Source organism: Mesitornis unicolor, unplaced genomic scaffold (genome assembly GCF_000695765.1).
Source record: "Mesitornis unicolor isolate BGI_N332 unplaced genomic scaffold, ASM69576v1 scaffold24156, whole genome shotgun sequence".
Taxonomy (NCBI): domain Eukaryota; kingdom Metazoa; phylum Chordata; class Aves; order Mesitornithiformes; family Mesitornithidae; genus Mesitornis; species Mesitornis unicolor.
The window spans coordinates 1-20,278 of NW_010191984.1; the positions used below are offsets into that span (position 1 = coordinate 1).

General features: G+C 54.1%; 2 protein-coding genes across 2 annotated transcripts in view; one reads left to right on the forward strand and one right to left on the reverse strand.

The window, feature by feature from the left end:
• The first annotated feature begins 8,200 nt into the window (after positions 1-8,200).
• On the forward strand, positions 8,201-9,561 carry MSMP (microseminoprotein, prostate associated). The gene is made up of 3 exons (XM_010186920.1): positions 8,201-8,312; positions 8,949-9,057; positions 9,381-9,561. Exons 1-3 carry the CDS (start codon positions 8,201-8,203, stop codon positions 9,559-9,561), a joined length of 402 nt encoding a protein of 133 aa, XP_010185222.1.
• A 1,795-nt stretch (positions 9,562-11,356) lies between these two features.
• RGP1 (RGP1 retrograde golgi transport homolog (S. cerevisiae)) overlaps positions 11,357-20,278 on the reverse strand; it is a 9,085-nt gene continuing 163 nt past the window's right edge. Inside the window, exons 2-8 of the mRNA XM_010186921.1 lie at positions 17,194-17,352; positions 16,710-16,793; positions 12,890-13,039; positions 12,664-12,810; positions 12,197-12,324; positions 11,781-11,958; positions 11,357-11,580 (exon numbers count right to left, since the gene is read on the reverse strand). Coding sequence (XP_010185223.1) covers positions 11,357-11,580; positions 11,781-11,958; positions 12,197-12,324; positions 12,664-12,810; positions 12,890-13,039; positions 16,710-16,793; positions 17,194-17,352 — 1,070 coding nt within the window. The remainder of the gene's footprint in view (positions 11,581-11,780; positions 11,959-12,196; positions 12,325-12,663; positions 12,811-12,889; positions 13,040-16,709; positions 16,794-17,193; positions 17,353-20,278) is intronic.

Below are 20,278 nucleotides of genomic sequence, written 5' to 3' on the forward strand. Positions count from 1 at the left end.
GGAACCCCATGAGTCTTGCTGGTACCACCAGCCCTGCAAGGTCCTGCAGGCTTTGGATGGTGAGGGATGTGCTGAGCGATCGTTGGGGGTCCTTGTCCTCTCCTGGAATTTGGGGCAGGCCACCAGTGTCCCAGCACGGGTCCCTCCGCAGGCCCCTCTCACTGACCCTGCTGGTGCCTCTGCAGGTGTCTCCTCACTGAATGACACGTCCTTCCCATTGAGGGGTCACCGAGCCCAGCTCTGCCGCACAACGCGAGATGGGGGGATTGGGTTGCTGGCTAAAAATACCCCTATCCAGCCCCAGCACGGAGCCGTCAGTGGTGCCTGAGCTGAAGGACGGTGAAATCCAACCAGCAGCGAATATGGATGAAAAAGGAGATGCTGGAAGGATCTGGAAGAGCTTCCTCATGTGGTGTGGGGCTGGGCTTGGTGGATCGGTGACAGTTCCACTGAGGACTGCAGTCTCTGCAAATCTGCCCTGCTGCCGGGGGACTCATGGGGTGACAGGCTCTGTGCCCCCCATGTACCCCCATGCTGGGCAGCCCAGCCCTGGACCTTGTGTCCTGAACCACGGTGGCATCTCTGAGCCTTGGGCTAGGCTTACTCGGTGGTACAGGGTGCACAGAAAGGTGAAGGGGCTGGCAGCACCCTTGATGTGAAAAACCTTCTCCGACCTGTGTCCTCTCCCGCATCATCCAGGGATGTGATGATGGTGCTGCAGGACCTGTCGTACAATCGGCAGAGGAAACGACCCAAATTTAAAAAGAAACCAATCACAAAACAAAACATAAATAGGGGGGGAAAAACCACCAGGCTGAGGTGGAAGGATGGTTGGGAGCAGCCTGGTGTGACTCGCTGCAGGTTGCGATGGGGTGCTTGGGGTGCCCTGGGAGGGGGGCGCCGTGAGTGCCGGGGCACCCCGTGTTGGCGTGTGTGTACCAGCAGGGGGGGCCCGTCCACCGCTGCCTGTACGCCCCTGCAACCGGGGACACCAGCTACAACCGACCGGCTGTGTGGGGGGCATGCAGGGCAGCTGCCCCGGCTCTGTGTCCCCTGTATGACGCCCCACAAGTTCCCATGGTGGAGAGAGGCCGAGGTGGGGATGCAGGCTTGCTGTCCCCTAGTCTGGTCCCTGCGGCACATGGGGCTGGGGCTCACTATGCTTTAGGGTTTCTGCCGCTCCATCTCACCTTTCCCGTCCCCTGGTCTCACACTTGGTTTTGGGTTTTTGGCACTTGGCATCACAGTGGGAGTGTGGTGGTCCATGGTAGCCTACAGTTGTCCATGGTGGTCCATGGTGTTGTTTAGCCTGGAGGAGAGAAGGCTACAGGGAGACCTTGTTGCGGCCTTCCAGTACCTGAAGGGGTCCTACAAGAAAGCTGGGAAGGGACTTCTTACAAGGGCAGGTAATGAAAGGACAAGGGGTAATGATTTTAAGCCAGAGCAGGGTAGATTTAAATTAGCCATTAGGAAGAATTTCTTTACTGTGAGGGTGGTGAGACACTGGCACAGGTTGCCCAGGGAGGCTGTCAATGCCCCCTCCCTGGCAGTGTTCAAGGCCAGGTTGGACGGGGCTTTGAGCAGCCTGGTCTGGTGGGAGATGTCCCTGCTCATGGCAGGGGTTGGACTGGATGAGCTTTAAGGTTCCTTTCAACCGAAACCATTCTGTGATCCTATGGCAGTCTATGGTGGTCCATGTTGGTCCATGACAGTTCGTGGTGGTCCATGGTAGTCTATGGTCATCCACGGTGGTCCATGACAGTCCATGGTGGACTGTGGTGGTCCATGTAAGTCAATATAAGTCCATGATGGTCCAGGGTGGGCTGGTGGCCCATGGTAGTCCTTGGTGGTCCTTACACTGCACCAGAGCATGGTGGGCACCAACTGCACAGCCATGCCTGCCTGTCCTGGGGAGCTTATGCATGAGGTTTCTAGCTTGTTTTCCAGGTTCTCGTCAGGTGAAACCAAGACCCAGATCCCCAAAGCTGATGATTGTTTAATTGCTAAACAATGTTTCTCCACCGCCGGGAGCACAGCAATGCAAGCTGTGGGCTGTGGGGCCTTGCCAAACACCTTCACCTCTGCACCAAGAGCAGGGCCAGAAGCCTGTCAGCCTCAGGAGGTGGCTGTAAAGAGTGGTGATACCACCTGTGGTGCCTGCAGCACGGTTGGCTGTGCTAGGACTGGATGGAGAAGCCATGGGGGCATCACTAAGCTGTGGCATGTACATCACTGGGGCATCACCGGTGCTGCAGGAACCCAGCACCTCCAGAAGCCACCTCATTCCAAATGGGAGAGGAACATCTTCAGGTCGGGGAGGGTTTGTCCAGGTAGGCACAAGACACGCAGGGACATGTGCAAGCAAATGGGGTGACCTGTGCACATATTGGCTTCCTGTGCTCCCGCTGCCCGGGAAACGTCAAGGGGCTCCTTATTTGGGTTTGGGCTTTGTGTGCCAACAGCAGAAAAAATGGAGCAGAGGCGAATATTTTAAAGGGAAAAATGTGGGTAATGTGGCAGTTGTGATGTTCCCTTGGTTCAGGGCATGGGCCTGTGCCCCAGAACCATGATGGGACCCTATGAGTGTCCTTACAGGGCACTAGGGCAGATGTGTCTCCCACATCCCCTCACTGCGGGTGCTGCCTGTGCCAAGCTTGGGGAACTCACTCCGTTTTTTTCCTCTCCATCTGCTCCAGGACCCCCAGGCTGGGTGTGAGATGTGCTGGCCCCATGCTCAGATGGTCTTTTCCACCATGAAGCCACCAGCCATCCATGGCATTTCCTGTAGGGTGCCCCTAAAGCAGGGCAGCACCCCAGGGTGCTCCTGAGGGTCTCATCCAACAGTCTGTCATGCATCGAGGTGATGTGGGATGCAGTGGGGGCTTATGCTAGAGCAGAGCATCTGTCTTTCCAATCCTGGAGAAAGGCTGGAGAAGATCTGCAGGATCCATCCAGGACCCAGAAAGCCCCTGTGCCTCCTTGGGCTTTCCCTGTCCCTGCATCCCATTGAAGAACAGTGCCCAGGACAGGTCTGGGGGTCCCTGGGGGCTCCTCAGCACATCCCAGAGCAGTTACACACTGGGGGCAGTGCTGGTGGCATGGCTCTGTGATGGCAATGTCTCCTCCATTGCGGGGTGCTTGGACCCCTGACCTCCCCAGCATGGCACTTTTTTGGCCAGTGCAGGTCCTGCATGGCCCAGGAATGATCTCCCAGGGTTATTTCTGACTCACAGGGCAGGAAACGTTTCGGGGTTTTAAGCCGAGCTGAATAATGTGCTCATTTCCTTGTGCCGACTACAAAGCACCTGCTCCAGGGGATTTATGGAGTGCCGGCCTCTCACACTCGCTGCGCGGCTGCCCGCCCGGATGTTTTTATTTTCCCGGGATGGCCAGCAACTGCCAGGGCCTGTTTTCCTAAACACCCCGGCACGTTTCATCGAGGGCAGCCTGGGCAGAGCCATGGGCTCCAGCACACCGAGGATGCTGGAGTACCTGGGGTGCTGAGGGAACTGGGGTGGGTGCCAAAACCTGGGGTGTCATGGAGCAGTCACAGCTGGGATAAACAGGCCAGGAGAGTGCCAAGGGATGATGGAGAAGGATGGAGCATGAGGGTGAGCAAGGGAGGATGAAACCATGCGAGGGAGGGCAAGAGAGACTGTGGGACCTGTGGTGTGGGGCTGCCCACGCCATGGAGCTGCCTGACACCAGCTGTGGTAGGGAGGGATCCAGCCTGGCATGGGCAGAGTTTGTCCTGTGGCTGTGGACCTGAGGACACCATCCCATGGGAGACTTCATCCCAAGGCTGGGGACCCACAGACATCATCTGGTCTGGGCCTGTAGAGCCCCTGCAAAACACTGCACCTGATCCATGGAGTGGAAATGGCTCTCCCCTGCAAGGAGGGTCAGGGACACCCATGGGAGATGCAAGGCATGCTAGCACACCTCCCAGCCCATGTTCCTCCAGTGGCACTGATCTCCATCCAGTGGGCAGCCAGCCTGCAGAGTAAGGTGATATCAAGTTTTTCATCATGTCCCCTCCACTTTGTCCCCTTTTTGGAGCAACAGCCTCACTGCTTTAGTCCTGGTGGGGTCAGCTCCAATCCCACCCATAGTTGCAGCCTCCTGGAGCTATCCCATCTGGCTGTGGGAGCAAGGATGGGGTGAGCCAGCTGTCATTGCCTGGGTGGCCCTTTGTCCCCTCGTGTCCCCTTTCTTGGCTCCTGCTTGCCCAGCTCTCTCTGATGCCACTACTGGGGTCCAGCTGCTCCGGTGAGCACTGACTGTTCAGGACATGGATCAGGGCTGACATCTGCCCGCACCCTGCCCACACCCTGTCCCAGTGCCCTGAGGTCTCTGTGTCTTGAAGCATCCTCAGGGCTCTGGTTGAGGAGAGGTGCTCACATCCCACAGTCACACCAGGGCCCAAGACAGCACCAGGATCCAGTGTTAAGTTTGGGTTGGTTTGCGTTTCATTTTTTTTTTTGCTGTTTAGAGAGAAAATAAAGTGCTTGTGGGGAGCAGGAGCCAAGCTCCTCAGTGCCTAAAACAGCAATCGCAGCACTTCCTCGGATTTATGGTGTTTGCTTTCACAATGCCAGCCGGGATCCTGTTTGCTTCCTGCTCTGCAGCTGCAGTCCCAGCTGAAGGCTCAGGAGATTCAGGTTTTATAACACTCCTGGATCCTGCCGATGGCAACTTGTCCAGCATCGTTTATTACCCCCGTGCCTCCTGCGGGGCCAGGGTGGGTTGTTGTCACCCCATCCCAGCACCCACCAGTTTGATCCCACCTAAGCCTGTCCATAGGGTCCCATCCTCCAGCACTGGGGGCTTGAACAGCAGGTTTGGAGAAGGAGCACCCAACTTGTGCTGTGAGAGGAGACCGGTCATGCTGCGCTCTTGGTGGGGTGCAGCACCCAGCTTTTTTTGGACACAGCTACAACCGGAAAGCCAGGCCAGGCTGGGTCCTCCGAGGGGGGATGCTGAGCCATGGAGTGATCTTCTGTGGGGTCCTGGGGTGCTGCAGGGTTGTGACTGCTCCTCACCAGCACGCAGCATGCAGTCAGTCCCTGCTCTTGGCCTCTGCCTGATAAAACAAAGTGACTGAGCTTACAGTGAGGGACTTCTTCCCCTACAACCTTTCTGTGGCTCTACCCCAGGTCTCAGTTGTCCCCACAAGATCTGAGGACCAAAACCAGCTGCCCCCTTTTCCACAAAACCTCCTCCAGGATGCACCAGTTAGCGCAGCCGGAGAGGATGCCAGCTCCTCCACCACAGCATCTCTTGGGTACCCGAGCTGCAGCTCTTGAGCACCGAGTCCAGCTCCAGCTGCTGCTTTCCAAGCTACAAGCCCCCTTCTGCACAAACAGGACCAAAATGCTCTAGACTCCCCATAGGTGTGTGCTTGGACCAGACAGGTGCCCAAGGACACAGAAGTGGGGGAAGGATGGGACCAACAGGCTGTGGAAGGGCCACCAGCCCCATTCCCAGTGCACAACCACAGCGTGGAAGGTGCTTCATTGCCCAGGTCCCTCTGCAATGTGCAGGGGGGTGTCCTGACCCCCTTTCCTCCTCCTCTGCTTTTACCCAGTGAACTGCTTTGATGAAAAGCCCAAATGTCACGAGTGGGCTGGTAGCCTTAAAACTTCTCCTTGGGAAGCCAGAATGGCTGCAGAAAACCTGGGAATGCCTGCTTATGTCCCCAGCAGAGCAGGGGCGGTGCCCCTCCACACGGCCAAGAGATGCTCCTGCCTCAGATTTTCATCACCCCTCTGGAAGCATGGACAGATCATGAGGGCCTCCAAATGAAACCCACCACTGCTGTTGAACATTGGCTGCACTTGGCGATGAAACGATGATGGATTATTTCACTGTGGTTACTAGCGTGCCAGACTTCTTCCAAGCACACAATAGGGATATTCATTTGCTGCTCCGAGAACGAACGCTTCTATCCTCCCTATATAGTAACAACTCTGCACCAAAGGGCAAGCTTCATTTGTCACTGGTACACTGCACCACCCAGGCTCACAGCCCTGCGGACCCCAGGTTATTCATGGGTGCACCCAGCTCCTCTGATTTATTGTCAGCCATTTCCAGCTGATCCCACTTTGCTGCCATCCAACCAACCCATCCAGAGGGACACGGCATCACCCAGGGGCTGGGGTCACTCTCTGATGGGCAGAGTGGATTCAAAACTGGGGCTGCTCCCTTGGAGATGAGAGCACAAGATACAGGATGGGGGTGCAACGGGATGGTGAGGGCGCCCAGAGCACCAGTGCCTTCAAATCCAAAGGTGGCAAATCCAAAGCGGATAAAAGGAAACATTTTTAATTTTTTTTTTTCACACCATGCTTAATTAGGCTGCCACAGGAAAATGCTCAGGCCAAAATTTAGCAGGATTCAAGGAGGGATTGGACATTTATGGGGATAACAAAAATATCCAGCTATAATAGCAGATGCCAACATAAATTCTGGAAGGGACATTAAGCCTCACGCGTCAGGGTGTAAACCTATCACAAACTCTCAGAAAAGTAGGGAGCTTAACGCAGGGGCAGATGACCCACATGTGCTACCGCTACCGCTGCTCGCTGGCCCAGCTGGACCATCCTGCAGCCCCACTTCCTGCTGCCAGCAGTGCCTCTGAAGGGGCTGCGAATTCCTCCTGGCAATCCAGTCCTCCTCTTGTAGGGGGTGCGTGGCTCTAGGGGTCTGACCATCTTGCCCATCACCTAATTTTGCTAGCTGATAACAGCCTTATCACTTCAACCCAGAGGCAGCTCCGCTGGGTAAGGGTCTGTGTGGATCACAGGCACATCCCTGGGTGGTGTGCAATCTTCTCACAGCTTCTTGCTTCCAGCAAAGCCCCTCATTCCCCTCTTTGGTCACTTGCTGCCCAAATGCACCTTCTCCTCATTTCATCCCTCCTGTTCCGTGTTTCTGCAGGGGCTGGTCTCCAGCCTCTGAAAGGGGCTGCTTAGCTCCAGCATCTCATGGGTGCTGCAGGTACACTTCTCATGGGTGCTGCACATACACGTCTCATGGGTGCTGCACATACACATCCCATGTGTGCTGCACGCACGCATCTCATGGGTGCTGCACATACACATCTCATGGGTGCTACACATACACGTCTCATGGGTGCTGCATGCGCATATCTCATGGGTGTTGCACGCACACATCTCATGGGTGCTGCATGCACATATCTCATGGGTGCTACACACACATCTCATGGGTGCTACACACACACATCTCATGGGTGCTGCATGTACACATCCCATGTGTGCTACACGCACACATCTCATGGGTGCTGCATGCACACATCCCATGGGTGCTGCATGCACACTTCTCATGGGTGCTGCATGCACACATCCCATGGGTGCTGCAGGTACACATCTCACGGGTGCTGCATGCACACTTCTCATGGGTGCTGCTGGCATAAGCCCTGGGTGATGCTCATGCAGAGCCTTCCTCACCTGCTTCATATCAGTGGCAATCACCATACTGCTTGTTTTTGGCAAAAAAACCCTGCTGTCACTTGCAGCCCTTGCATGGCCACTACTTTGGCATGGCTGCAGCCCAGGCTGGGGTCAAACTGCCCTGCTGTGGTACCCGAGTACCTCCATCTCCGCCGAGGATGGAGCCATTGCATCCCTCACTGGTTTTTAACAGGACGCCTGTGCCACTCCAGTCCCTGCAAGATTGGATGCTCCCAGGACCTTGGCTGCTGTGAGGGATCAGAGATGGCTCAGCATGACCGCAGGGGAGCCTGGAGCTCTCCTGGTCAGGGGCCAGGGGGTCCCACACTCACTGCTTGCATGGTCACCACCCTGCTGGGGGCAATCCCGCTGGGGTCCCTTGAATCGCCCCTTGCTGCGAAGCCTTGCACCCACAGGGGCTTCCAACTGGAGACATTTCTGGAGGGCATGAATCAGCTTTTCACAGCTTGTTAAAAATCTTGATCCTACCTCTTGTTTTCATGTCTTTCAAATCAGGAAATGAGTTTTACAACTTTTCCAGTGGGGCACAGCTGGTGGCCAGGGTCGTAAAGCTGAACTTTATAAATATCTCTTGTTGGGATCAGGGGAAGAGCATTAAAAAGGCAGAGAGTGAGAGAGAAAAAGAGAGAGAAGGGAAAGGAGCAAAGGCAATAGAGAAGCAAGGCAACCTCGGCAGGACAGTGAAGAAGCCCAGCTCAACACCAGCCATGGCCATGCAAGCACAGAAGATGGGGTGCGCCTGGGGCAGGGTTTGCCTGCTGCTCTCCCTTCTCCTTCAGCTGCCGGGCTCCCAGGCCAAATGCTACTTCCAGGCTAAAGGTAAGTGGGGAGGTGCGATGGGAAGATGCTGATGGGAAGAGGAGACCTCAGCTTGCCATGGGGCGGCGAGCCTCTGCCCTGTGTGCCTGGGAAGCATGAAAGGGACTGTGCTGAGCTCAGGGCCAGTGATGAGTGGAAGGAGCCGTCTATAAACCACAGAACAGCTCCCCAGGGTGCTGGCTGAGAAACAGCTCGCTGGGCCACAGAGAGCTCCTGGCAGGAACCTGGCTGGGGCCAAGTGTGCAAGACCAGCAGCAAAGGCAGGAGGACTGCCTATCTTTCCTCTGCTGCCTCCTCCCAAGGCTGCAGGGGTGCTCAGACCCCAAGGAGTGGTGGATATACCCTCTCCAGGGAAGCAAGAGCCACCTTCTCCTACCCTAGGCCCCCGGGTTGGTGGGGAGTGCCACAGGGCATGGCCAGGGGAGGATGGATCGGGGCATCTCCCTTGGCAGATACCTGGGTATTCCATACCTGCAGGGTGGCAGAGAGGTCACCAAGTATATTCTGCACCACAAGGTGGGTGGGACACTGTGACATTCCCCTGTCCTCTCTTTCAGAAGTGAGCGGTGCCAATGAGACTCCCACGCATCCTGGCACAGGACCACGGGTGCTCATTGCTGCTGTTTTACTTTGCAGCTCCCTGCGAGTACGAGGGGAAGCAGTTCTCCCTCGGGGAGTCGTGGCTGAGCACCAACTGCCTGCTCTGCACCTGCCTGCACCCCATCGGCGTGGGCTGCTGCGAGACGTGAGTGATGGGCCCAAGTGGCATTAGGGGTGGGCACCCATAGTGGGAAGGAGGTTGTCTGGGTCTGGTGGGTGCAAATGTCAGAGCCCTGGGGGGCTGTGGGACAGCGGGACCACGAGGACAAGGGGCAGAGGTAGGCAGAAGCCCACTGGAGTGTTTAGGGTGGTGGGGTGAGTTGGGTAGACAAAAGCGGGAGACAGGGGTGGCTCTGTCTGCCTGAGCTGGCCTGGGAGTCACCCCAGCAGCAGAGGAAGCCACCCAGCCCTGCCAGCCTCCTGGTATGGACTGGGAGGAATCTGACGGTGCCATGCCCTCTCCTGCAGCACCCAGCACCCCATCGACTTCCCTGACTGGTGTGAGGCCCACTACGACTCGCAGACCTGCCAGATCTCGGTGGTAAACCCCAGCCTGCCCTGTGTGAAGAGCATGGAGCACGAGTGGGGCTCGGCTGGCACCCCTGAACCACTGAGCAACAAGGTGCTGGGCATGGGGCTGAGCAGATAAGAGCTTCGTCAGTGCCCCACTCCCCCCGAGCATCACCCTCCCTCCTCCAGAGCACATCTCCTGCATGCTCCAGATCTGCCCCATCCCATAGAGACGTCACTGCCGCCACCTTTGAGAGAAACCACTATCCACACACTACGGTACTGAGCTAACATTTACACCCTAGCGCTGCCACTGCATGGCTTTGCTTCTGCCTTCAGCTTCCTGAACCGAAACGGGGGCCCCTCCCTGCAAGATGCCCTGCACACCATGGGAACGCAGATCCTATGGGATCTCCTCCCAGGTGGGCAGGAAACCTCCACCTAATGAAGAAAGGGTAACAGGACCAAATTAGCCTGCATCATGCAGTCTTGTAATCCCACATCCAGCCTCAATCTCCACAGCTCCCTCCTCCGAGACCCCCACCTCCACGCACAGCGGCCACTGGGAGCTCACTCGGGAGCACCACAGCCCTTCCTGCAGGACCTGTGCACCCCAGCCAGCCCCTTCTGTGCCCCAGAGCATGAGGGGCACAACCCCCCTCTGGAACCACTAATGCCCCTGCTCCTGCAGCTCCCGGGGCTGGAGGGGATCCCCGGCACTACAGGCCAGCCCTGGGCAATGCTGCAACAGAGCCAGCCTAGGGCACAGAGACAGGTGGAGGGGACCCATAGAAGATGTCCCCACAGGAGGCTGTCACCCCAGCTGCAGCGGGACAGGGAGCTGTGTGCCCTGCTAGGGTTCAGAGAGCTGAAGCAATTCGCCTGTGCCAGGGTGGAGCCGGCCACCCTGGCAGCCTGCCCCAGCTGGTGCCATGCCTGTGTTGTGCAGAGCCTTGTGTAGATGTTTCTGTTCTTGCAATAAAGATATTAAACAAACAGGACGCCTCCAGCCTGTGACTGTCGCACAAGGCTAGCTGTGTCCACCGTTGGGAGCAGTGTTGGAATAAAGCTCTTGCGCCAGCTGAGTTCTGCACATTCAGTTGTTTAATAGATTTCCATGCAAAGAAGAAAACTCTTTGAAAGGTTTGCTAGAAATAGAGAGCTGGCTGTTGAGCAGGGAGACCTTCATCCCAGCTCCTGAATGCAGAGCACACATTCACTCCAGCTCCCCAAGGATCCCAAAACTAGCAGGATGCCTTCACACTCAGTGCAGGCAGAGAAGAGCCCAGGCACTCAGTGCTTGTTCTGTAACATCCCCATCATGCTTCGACAGCACTTGGCCCCATCTGGGACACCAGGACCAGCCTCCTCTGGGTGAGGGCAGCGGGAGCACTCGGCTGTGCACACAGCACACCCCTCACAAGAGGCAGGATGCCTGCCAGGGCAGGACAGCGGGTTCCCACTCTGTCCAGGTGGCCAATGTGCCTCACCTGGATTACAGATCCCTGCTTGTGAGGTTCCTCTGTAGGGGCACAGCCTTCATCCAAGGCTGGTTTAGGGCTTCACTGAAGAGCTCTGCCCTCCTCTTCCTAGGCTGGGCCTTTCCCTCTTGGAAGCCCCTCATGGGGTAAAGGCACATTGGGCCACTCCCTGGGAGGCAGATGTCCTTTTGGTGACTGCCAGGACTCACATCTTCACCCAACAGGAAGGGTCCGGCTCCCAGCTGAGGGCTGCAGCACAAGATACAGTGGCCAGCACAGTGCTCCTCCACCCACAGGCAGGACAGCCTTGGCCAGTGCCTATCTGGGCATTGCAGATGAACTAAGGGGACACTGGGATGTACATCCTGCAGCACACCCAAAACAGTCCTGCCTGCCATTCCTACCAATGGCACACGCCTGCAGCACCGCAGGTCGCTACCAGCTCTCCCCACTTCAGATGGTGATGGAGTTTGTGCTGGAGAACTGAGATACGTAGGAAGCCAGGATGGGGTTGGTGGGAAGGACTTTGATGGGCAAGTCCCAGCTGAAAGTGTCCACTTCTATCTGCTCCACCCCAGCCCAGGTGATGGCCTCTGACTGGCTCCCACGGACCAGGCAAGTCCCCGCCGACTCCCCGGAGGTCACAAATTCAAAGTGCAGCCTCCACTTCAGGGACACTGTGGGCAAGAGAGGGGTCAGCAGTCAACACCACAAGGGATGGGGACAGCAGCTGTCTCAGCATTGGCTGTCCTGGCAAGGGGACACGCAAATAAACCTGCTCATGCAGGTCAGCTCCCTCCCACAGGACACAGGTCAGGGCTGGGGACACCGCACTCCTGCGGATACAAGGGTGGAGTCCTCCATGGAGGCCACCTACCGATGTTGGTGGTGAAGCCTGGGGTAGAGCTAAGCGGGATGGGCAGGCTGAAGCTGCTCTGGGCTGTGTGTAAGCAGGCCTCCTGATGGCGGGCGTGCGTGCTGAAGGAGACAGGCTGCCCCCGCCGGCGCTGGAACTCCTCCTGGATGCTCTCCTCCGTCTGCAGGCTCACCGAGAACTGCAGGGCAATCGGCACGGCATGTGCTCTCACACAGCTCTGGCACAAAGCCCTGGGGCCTCTGCTTCCCAAATAAGGTCAGAATCGTAGCCCTTCCCCACCTCACGCTCCAATAAGACCTCCGCTGTGTCCCACTGAAAATCCTCACCAGAAACCCCACAGCGGTCTAGTGCCACCCCAATCTCTTCTCTCTCTCTCTCATCTGAAAACTCTGCCTCTCCTCGAAGCCAGCACTGACCTGCAGACATGGGATGTCTCCTTCCGAGAAGTTAAAGGTCCCAATGACATCCTCTCCAATCTTATACACAGTTTTAAAGATGCAGAACGTCCCCACCTTCCCTCGAGTGTTGCTGATGTTATACAGGTCTATGGGACAAGAGAACAGAGGAAGAGGGTTGCAGCAGGATGAGGCTCTGCTCCATATAGCGCTCTGGGTTTATCACAGACCCCAGCAGGTGCCTGCAGTAAACAAGAGCAAGCCACTCACTGGCTGTGATATGCTAGGGAGAGGGTCTCTGGCTGAATCAGGAAAAGACTGAGACTGGCAGGGAGGATCTCATGGGAAGCTCTAACCCAAGTGGGCCATGATGGAGCTGCTCCACAGCTGGAGCTTCATTTTGCCAATGACAGGTTTTTCCAGCAAGTCCTAAGCCATGCTTCATGACCAGGTTAGGACAATAGGTTCAAGCAGGGGATAGGACCTACGCAGGCTGCGTCGGGAGGTGGCCACCATGAGCAGTTCTGTCGCCAGGTCCGCCAGGCGAGAGTCTTTCTTTAAGCTCTCTTCCTCCTCCAGGAAGGGGTTTGAGGGTGCAACAGCCTCATCCTGTGGGAACTGGTAATCCTTGAGCCCTGGAGAGAAGGCAATAGAGTCACCAGAGCAGGGTGGAGCCAGGCCTGAGACTGCAGGGAGGGCAGCGCATCATCTTACCGTGCAGCACGAGGACACGGAAGGGTACGCGCAGGAGCTTGATGGGAGAGTTGACACGCTGGCAGCCGATGGTCAGCTTGTACACGTACTTCACCGACTGTCCCCGGAAAGACGGGGGGCCGTCTATAGGCAGCGTCTCACAGTACGAATCTGCAAGAAGCACAGAAAGGATTGCTTTCCGTGGCCAAAAGGGTCCCTGCACTGAGGGTCAGGACCAGCAGCAGGGCTGAGCTGGGTACAGTGCCTGGTGCTTTCTGCCATCTCCTCTTCCCAACGGCAGGCCAAGCACAACCTCAGCTTCCCTGCACCAGCGCACTACTCCTCACATCACATGCACCATCATCCGGCCATTGCTTCCAGCACATACAACCACACACACAAACTCTGCCTCAAAAGAATGCAAAAGATGTTAAGATCCAGCAACACAAACACATGAAAGCTAAACTTACTCATCACGAGTTCAACCTGAATTTGCCTCTGCGCACTTCCTCCGCATGCTGCTTTCGTGATGCAGTCACACGCTGTGGTTTCCCCAGGGCTCTGCCTCATGCAGCAGAGAGGTGCCGGTCAATACCTCATGCCTCTTTTGCTTTACACAAACCTCAAACTCAGCAACAAAAACTAGTTTCTTCCTGTGTTTTTCTCTGAAGCATGGGGTCTAAATGGCCAAGAAATAATTAAGAGACCTTCACAGCAACCTGCGGTGTATCCCCTTGACAGACTGATGACTTAGACCACAAAGCCTCTGACTCGGGAGACCTCTAAGAGGCCAGGGCCTGGCTTTACACCACATTCAGCCCTGTTGAAGCCCCTTGGCCACTGCACAAACCCCAGCGCTTCCCAACACAGCGTGAACACTTCAGCAGCTCTCCCAAACCGCATGCTGTATAATAAGAAAGGCGCAAACAGTAAACTGTGGAAAGTCTCCACCTCTCTGGCTTGCCCACCGTGACGCAGATACACCATGTCAGAAGAAGGGCAGCATCCTGCCGTGAAACCACAGATCCTTCCCCATGTCTGGCACATCCTAAACATTGAGGCTTAGATTAAAAGCTAGGGTTACATTTTAAATATAACTTGTAGATGTAAACTAACAGAACTGGAAGGAAGAAAAAAGCTCGTGCTAGTGTGTAGCACCCACAGGCTGTCACACCTTAAAACACAAGACTGTCCGGCTGAACCAGGGGTGCAGATAAAGCTGAGAACTGCCCTGACAGGGAGGAGTATCAGGTATTTCCAGGGAAAGAAGCAGACTGCTGCAACCCCCTGTATCAGGCTTAACAAGAGTGCTCAGAAAGACCTTCACGCCCAGTGAGGATAATCTGAGCAGAGACCACTGTCACCCAAGCAGGATGCGTGGTTTGCGACCTGGCACAGGAATGCTGAGGCTTGGGAAGTCCCAGCTTCTGTGCATATCCCAGAAGCAAGCACATTCCTGGTGTTGTGGATGCCTTCCTTACCCATCTGCTGTACCCTCTAGCTGGGCTCTCAGCCCATGTCCAGGCTGCTTCCATTTCCTCCCCTCTCTGTGATCTACCAAATATTTAAAGGTATTACAAAATTGGAGAGGAGGCAAAAACAGCCACAGAAATTACTTGAGGGCTTGAGAAAATGTTTTATGGTGACAAATTTAAAGAGCTCAGTCTGGGCAGCGTGTCAAAGGGATGGGAGGTGAGTCAACTTCAACATATAGGCACCATAACAAGGGGATGATATTGGGGAATAAGCTGGTTAGCAACTGAAAACAAGGCCTTTTATCAAGAGACAGCCTGACACAACCTCAGCTGTATGTGCCAGCTCTGGCTATGGTTTAATAACACAGCACTTTGATGAAGCAGAATTCAGATTTCTTGGGTTGTTGTTTTTTTTTTTGCCTTTCCAAACTGTGTAGCAAAACTCTAAACTTCTAAAAAACAGGAAATGAAGAATTAAGATACACACCCACACAGCCTTAACTCTGCCTCCACAGAGCTGGCAGGAGCCCCCAGGAATGATCTGCAAGCGTGCCAGCAGCAGTCTCACGTGAGAGGAGCAGCACCGCGTGCTGACAGGATCAGTACGAGCAGCCTGGTAGAGCTGGGGCCATGACACGGATTTCAGTGACAAAAAGCCGAGCGTCACACACAGCAGCAATCCATGTGACACACGCCATGGATGTGTGCACTACACAATCAAGGGAAAAGGCTGTAACATAATGGACAAGCAACCTCAAAGTGTAGAAGAGTTTGTCACCTTACTATAGAGCTGCATCCAAGTGCAAGGCAGATGCAGGCTGCTTGTGCCAGTGTCACGTAGAGGCAGAGCGGACACACAGACACACAAACACACTCTCGCTAGCTTAGCTAGGGGCTGAACAGCTTCTGCCTGCAAAGCCAGTGGACAAGGAAATCCTCTTAACCCATCCTAAACACCTGGAGGTTACTGCAGTCACTGATCTGCTCTCCCAGAGACTGCTGAGCCTGCCCAAGATGCTGCAGGAAAAGGGGCTTCCTCCTGCTCCTAGGGACTGGATGTTCCAGCCCCCCACCTGTCAGCAGTGAGGAGCACAGGAGAACCCAGGTGAGCTGAAACTTCTGCCTCCTCCCTAGCATGGCCACTTTCAGAAAGCACAGTAGACCTTGGCTCCAATGCAGCAGGGCCAGCTCCTTTTCCCCGCACGCTGCTGTAGAATAGCAAGTAAATACCTAATCGTGCTCGGATGACAGGCTTTGTAGCTTAGGTGGTACAGTCCTAGACAGCACCGCCCCAACACTGCTAACCACCTAGCCAAGCCAGGTTTGTTTCACCCTGTCCAATGTTCCCTCCAGTCAGGACCCTCCAAGTCCAGAAAGGCAGGAGATCCCAGCTTCAAAACCAGCACATCAAAGACCATGGCTCCTTGGTCTCACGTGCACCTCTGCTTTCACCTCCTCAGAGCTCAATGCTCCAGGAGAAACCCCTTCACCACCAGCACTTCCTCTCTGTTCCTTTCACTCTGCAACTTGAGAGGTCTCCGTTCCCTGCAGATCCCTAGGACAACCCGGGGAAGCTGTCCACGTGCAACTTGCAATGCCCAACATGAAGCTGCTGACCACGGGCTGCTGGAACACGAAGCACATCCGACACAAACTGACAGGCTGGGTCACAAAGCCACCAAGAGACAACAGCGCATACTTGTATTTTCCCAGCTGTCTACTCAGTAGAAGCAGCTGCCTCGAACTACAAAAATAAGTTGCTGCAAATTCCTTGTGAAAAGGATGAGAATTTCTCCAAACAGCAAAAGGGAAGTAGTGATGAAGGAGTCCTTAAAGGGGATCCACTGGAAGGACACCATTTGAAGGCTTTGGAGACATGGAGAGCATTGAGCAGAGAAAAGAGAAGTGCTTACTTTTACAGCAGGAAAACTAGAACAGACAGAAGACTCTGTGATCTCCAGGACGGCCACAACCTTAAGAGGAAGCACAGATCTTCAGAGGATGCCAGCCTAAATCTCAAGAATACTCCAGTGTGGCTGAAGAAATAAAGGCAGGGAAATGCAGCTGTGTGTAACTGTTCCTTCAGCTGCAGCCAGGTATTTCAAAATGTTTTACTTCTCACAGCTACACAATGGATCTGCAGGAAAGGATGTGGGCCAGGGGCAGCACTGAGGGACACACCATGGTACGCAGCCCCTAAACAGTGGAGAACAGAGTCTGGACAATGCAGCAGTTCCTTAGCACTTACACTCCCATGAGCACCAGAGTCGCCCACTTGCAGCACTCAGGTCTGCAAAGCTAGCTTGGAGAGCAGGGCTCCCCAGAGACAAGCTCTCTGAGCAGGGGAAGAGAAGACAAGGACTCACAGGACTTTGACTCCCCAGGATCCAGTCGCAAGTCACAGAAGAGGATCTTTGGTGGGGTGGACAGGATACACTGACCCCGCTCTCCTGGAAGAGAGGAAGAACCATGTGAACGCTGACCAGACTCAGTGTCCAGTCCAAGGGGGCATTCACCATGCCCAGGCCAGCCAGGCCTTCTCTTCATAGGGTAGAATGGGGAGGAGGAGAAGGAGTCAAGTAGGAAATATCTCACACCCCAGTCAGATCATGAAACACTCCCAGAAGAGCTGGGCAGAACACCTTCATGTTTTGCCCCAACCTAGGGCCACTTTTATCTCAGTACTAACAAGGTTCTGCAGCAGCCATCACCAGGGAATCACACAAGGAAAGTAGCACGGACTTTCTGCTCACTCCTACACATGCTGGCCTTAAGACACACATTACAGCCTGCTTGATTCCTGCTTGCTGTGCTCACACTGTCCCTTCCTGGGGTTACAGTAGCACTCACCTCTGTTGGGGACGAAGACTGTCTCATTCTCTGCTTGCACATCGTGCTTGCTGCCATCAGAGGGAGGGAGCACAACTCGGTTCTCGCTGGCATGAAACTGGCAGTGGATCTGGGCACTGGCCCATGCCAGCATCTCACTGAGAACAAAAAAGAGCAACACTCAAGTCTATGCTTTAAACATGGATTAGAGCAAGCATGACATTCAGAGCAGCACTCTGAGGCACCTCTGGTGCTCAGGACCATTATGGAAGTGGACAGACTCTAAAGCAACAAATATCTGCAGCCTGGGTTCAGCTGTCCCTGCTCACAGCACCTGGCTGACTCAAGCTTCTCAGGGCACAGACGTGCTCCCTCACCACAGCACTGTTCCCCTTAGAAACATCAACTTCTGTTTGTGTCAGAGCAGAGGAGGACACTTCTGGATCCTCCATAAGGACCTATTAACTCATGATGCAAGAGGTTCGCCGACAGCTATAAGGGAGGCAAAGGGGTCATATTAGAAACACAGAATCATTTAGTTGTAAAAGACCTCTAAGATCACCCAGTCCAACCATAACCTGTCCACTACTAAACCATGTCTCCAACCATGCACCCTCTCTGTACAGCCACCAGAATTGGTTGCATCCAGCATAAAAAACAGTCTCATGGTTTGGGCTCTGCTACGACCTCAGCCATTCCACATGGCAATTCCCCTGGCATTACTGACACCTTTCAGTTTCCAGAGCATTTATCTATTTTTTTATTTCAATAGAAGCCTCATTAATTTAGCCAGTGTATGCTTCCTCTGGTGTTTTCTAACATCATGAACTGATTAGTAAGCACTGACACCAGAGTTTTAGGTGGCACGGGGGTTTTTTGTGGCATCTTTCAATGTGACACATCAGAGCAGTTAAACATCTAGACGAGCCACGGAAAAAGGCGTGCTGCATTCATTTCAGCTGACTAACAATGCACTGTTGATCTTTTGTATGCGCTGGCTGCCTTCATCCAAACACGCGTTACTTACTCTACCCTGTTACCTCTAACCCCACATTTGTAATTCTCTGTCTTCAAAAGTATCAGCATCGCTTTTCCACAAGGGCTGCTGCCTGCTATACAGAAACAGAAAAGTGCTCTTGCTTAAGAGACAATGTTTACTAACTTTACATAAGCTTAGCATGATTACAGTACCTTCAAACACTGTATTCTGAATCTTTTTCCCCCCCTATTTATTTTCAGTATTGTCCAACAATATGCCACTGGATGGATTGGTTTTTTTCTAAGCAGACACCCAGAAAAAAATTTGCATTTGCCTTCCTACCAGCAGACCTGGCTTGTCCAACTGGCAGGGCACAGAATGATCCTGCACTGGTGCCGAGGTCACTTCCCTCCTCTCTCACTTCTCCCTACAACTCCTGTAGTCCATAAGCTACGGCCTTTGTGCATAAGAGCTCTGTTTCTTGTACATCTTGTACACCACAATCAAATTCAAGTTCTGTCATTTACTTACTGTCCTTCAGTTCTGTTCCTATGCTTGAAATGTGTACCTTTCAGTTCCCCCACCTGCACCACACCCTCTGCTAGCCCCGAAAATGTCTTATCCTCGACAGGTCTGTCTGCCTGGTATCTGGCTCTTGCCTATACACAACGCACAGCTTCAGTTTCCAAATCACCGATCTGTTTGGTGTTGCTACTCATATGACTTAGTCTGGTCTTGTCAGTTTGGACACCTGCTTTTTTATTTTAAAAACTTTTCTTTTTCCAAGAGGCAGTTTTCTACAGACCATAACATGCCTGAAGTCCCCAAATGAAGCTCCCGTAACCATGCTGCGAGCCTCCAAAAGTGCTCCACCTAGTACCATTGCAGTCCCACATGTTTTGAAACTGGGAAAAACAGCATTGTCACTGCACAAGGAAAAACTCTGGAAAGCTAGATGTTCACGCCACAAATTAGTTTTAAAGCTGAATTCAGCAGGCAAGAGGAACCAGGAAGAAAAGATGAAAGCTAAGGAAGGCAATAAACAAAGACGCCCTACAGTGGTAATATAAAAGACAGCTTTGCTGCTGCTGAGAGTGCACACACTAGGAGTGAGTACATCAAAACAATCACGTGTGAAATGCCTACTGGTGATGAACAGATGCTGAAACTGATACAGTTGAAAAAGGACACTTCCCAGGAAGCGCTCAAGATGAGAAAGCACTCTCCATCCGGTGGAGTATCAGACACACTCAGCAGACATGGAGGCTTTGATGCAGAGTCACTACCTGTGAGCCAATCTAAGAAGCTCCCACCTTTTCACGCTTTCTCAACACCTACTTCAGGCACAGCAATGACAAGAGGAGAGGCAGTGCTCAGAGCTGGGTCACAGAGAATGCTGTCACCAGGCAGCGCTCACTCCTTTGCCTGCCAGCTCTGGAGGCAGGGATCACACAGCGCACCACTGGACAGAGAGAGCTCCTTCCACAAACGCAGGAAATGCTGACAGCGTCTGGATGCTGCCCTGTGAGGCTGTCAACCTGGTGTAACTAGATATCCCGCTCCAACAGCCAGTTAAACTAGTGCCCCCGCCCCACCAGCCATTTGGGCTTCATTTTCTGCCACTAACTCTGTTGCTGAGGACTCACCTGAGGGGCAGTAAGAGCATCTCTAACTGCATACTTTTTTCCTAGTCTCTTTCTTGGGGGCAGAAAACCAGAATTATTACCTCAGCTTCAACCCTGAAATAGTGATGGTGCTACACATCCTTAAAGGAGTACCTTGGGCAGGGAAGTCACCAGTGGCTGAGGTGGCACTTCTGCCACTAACTCTGTTGCTGAGGACTCACCTGAGGGGCAGTAAGAGCATCTCTAACTGCATACTTTTTTCCTAGTCTCTTTCTTGGGGGCAGAAAACCAGAATTATTACCTCAGCTTCAACCCTGAAATAGTGATGGTGCTACACATCCTTAAAGGAGTACCTTGGGCAGGGAAGTCACCAGTGGCTGAGGTGGCACCATTGCCCCACAACCCAGTCATGACTACACCTGGCTGCTCGGGAGGGAGGAAGGCAGGGAAGGAAGGCCATTCCCTCTGGAGAGACCCACACTGCTCTGCCGCCACACAGCTT

Coding starts and splice junctions, on each gene's coding strand:
- MSMP (XM_010186920.1), top strand. CDS start 8,201: ATGGCCATGCAAGCACAGAAGATGGGGTGCGCCTGGGGCAGGGTTTGC. Junction 8,313..8,948: donor ATGCTACTTCCAGGCTAAAG/GTAAGTGGGGAG, acceptor TTTACTTTGCAG/CTCCCTGCGAGTACGAGGGG. Junction 9,058..9,380: donor GGCGTGGGCTGCTGCGAGAC/GTGAGTGATGGG, acceptor CCTCTCCTGCAG/CACCCAGCACCCCATCGACT.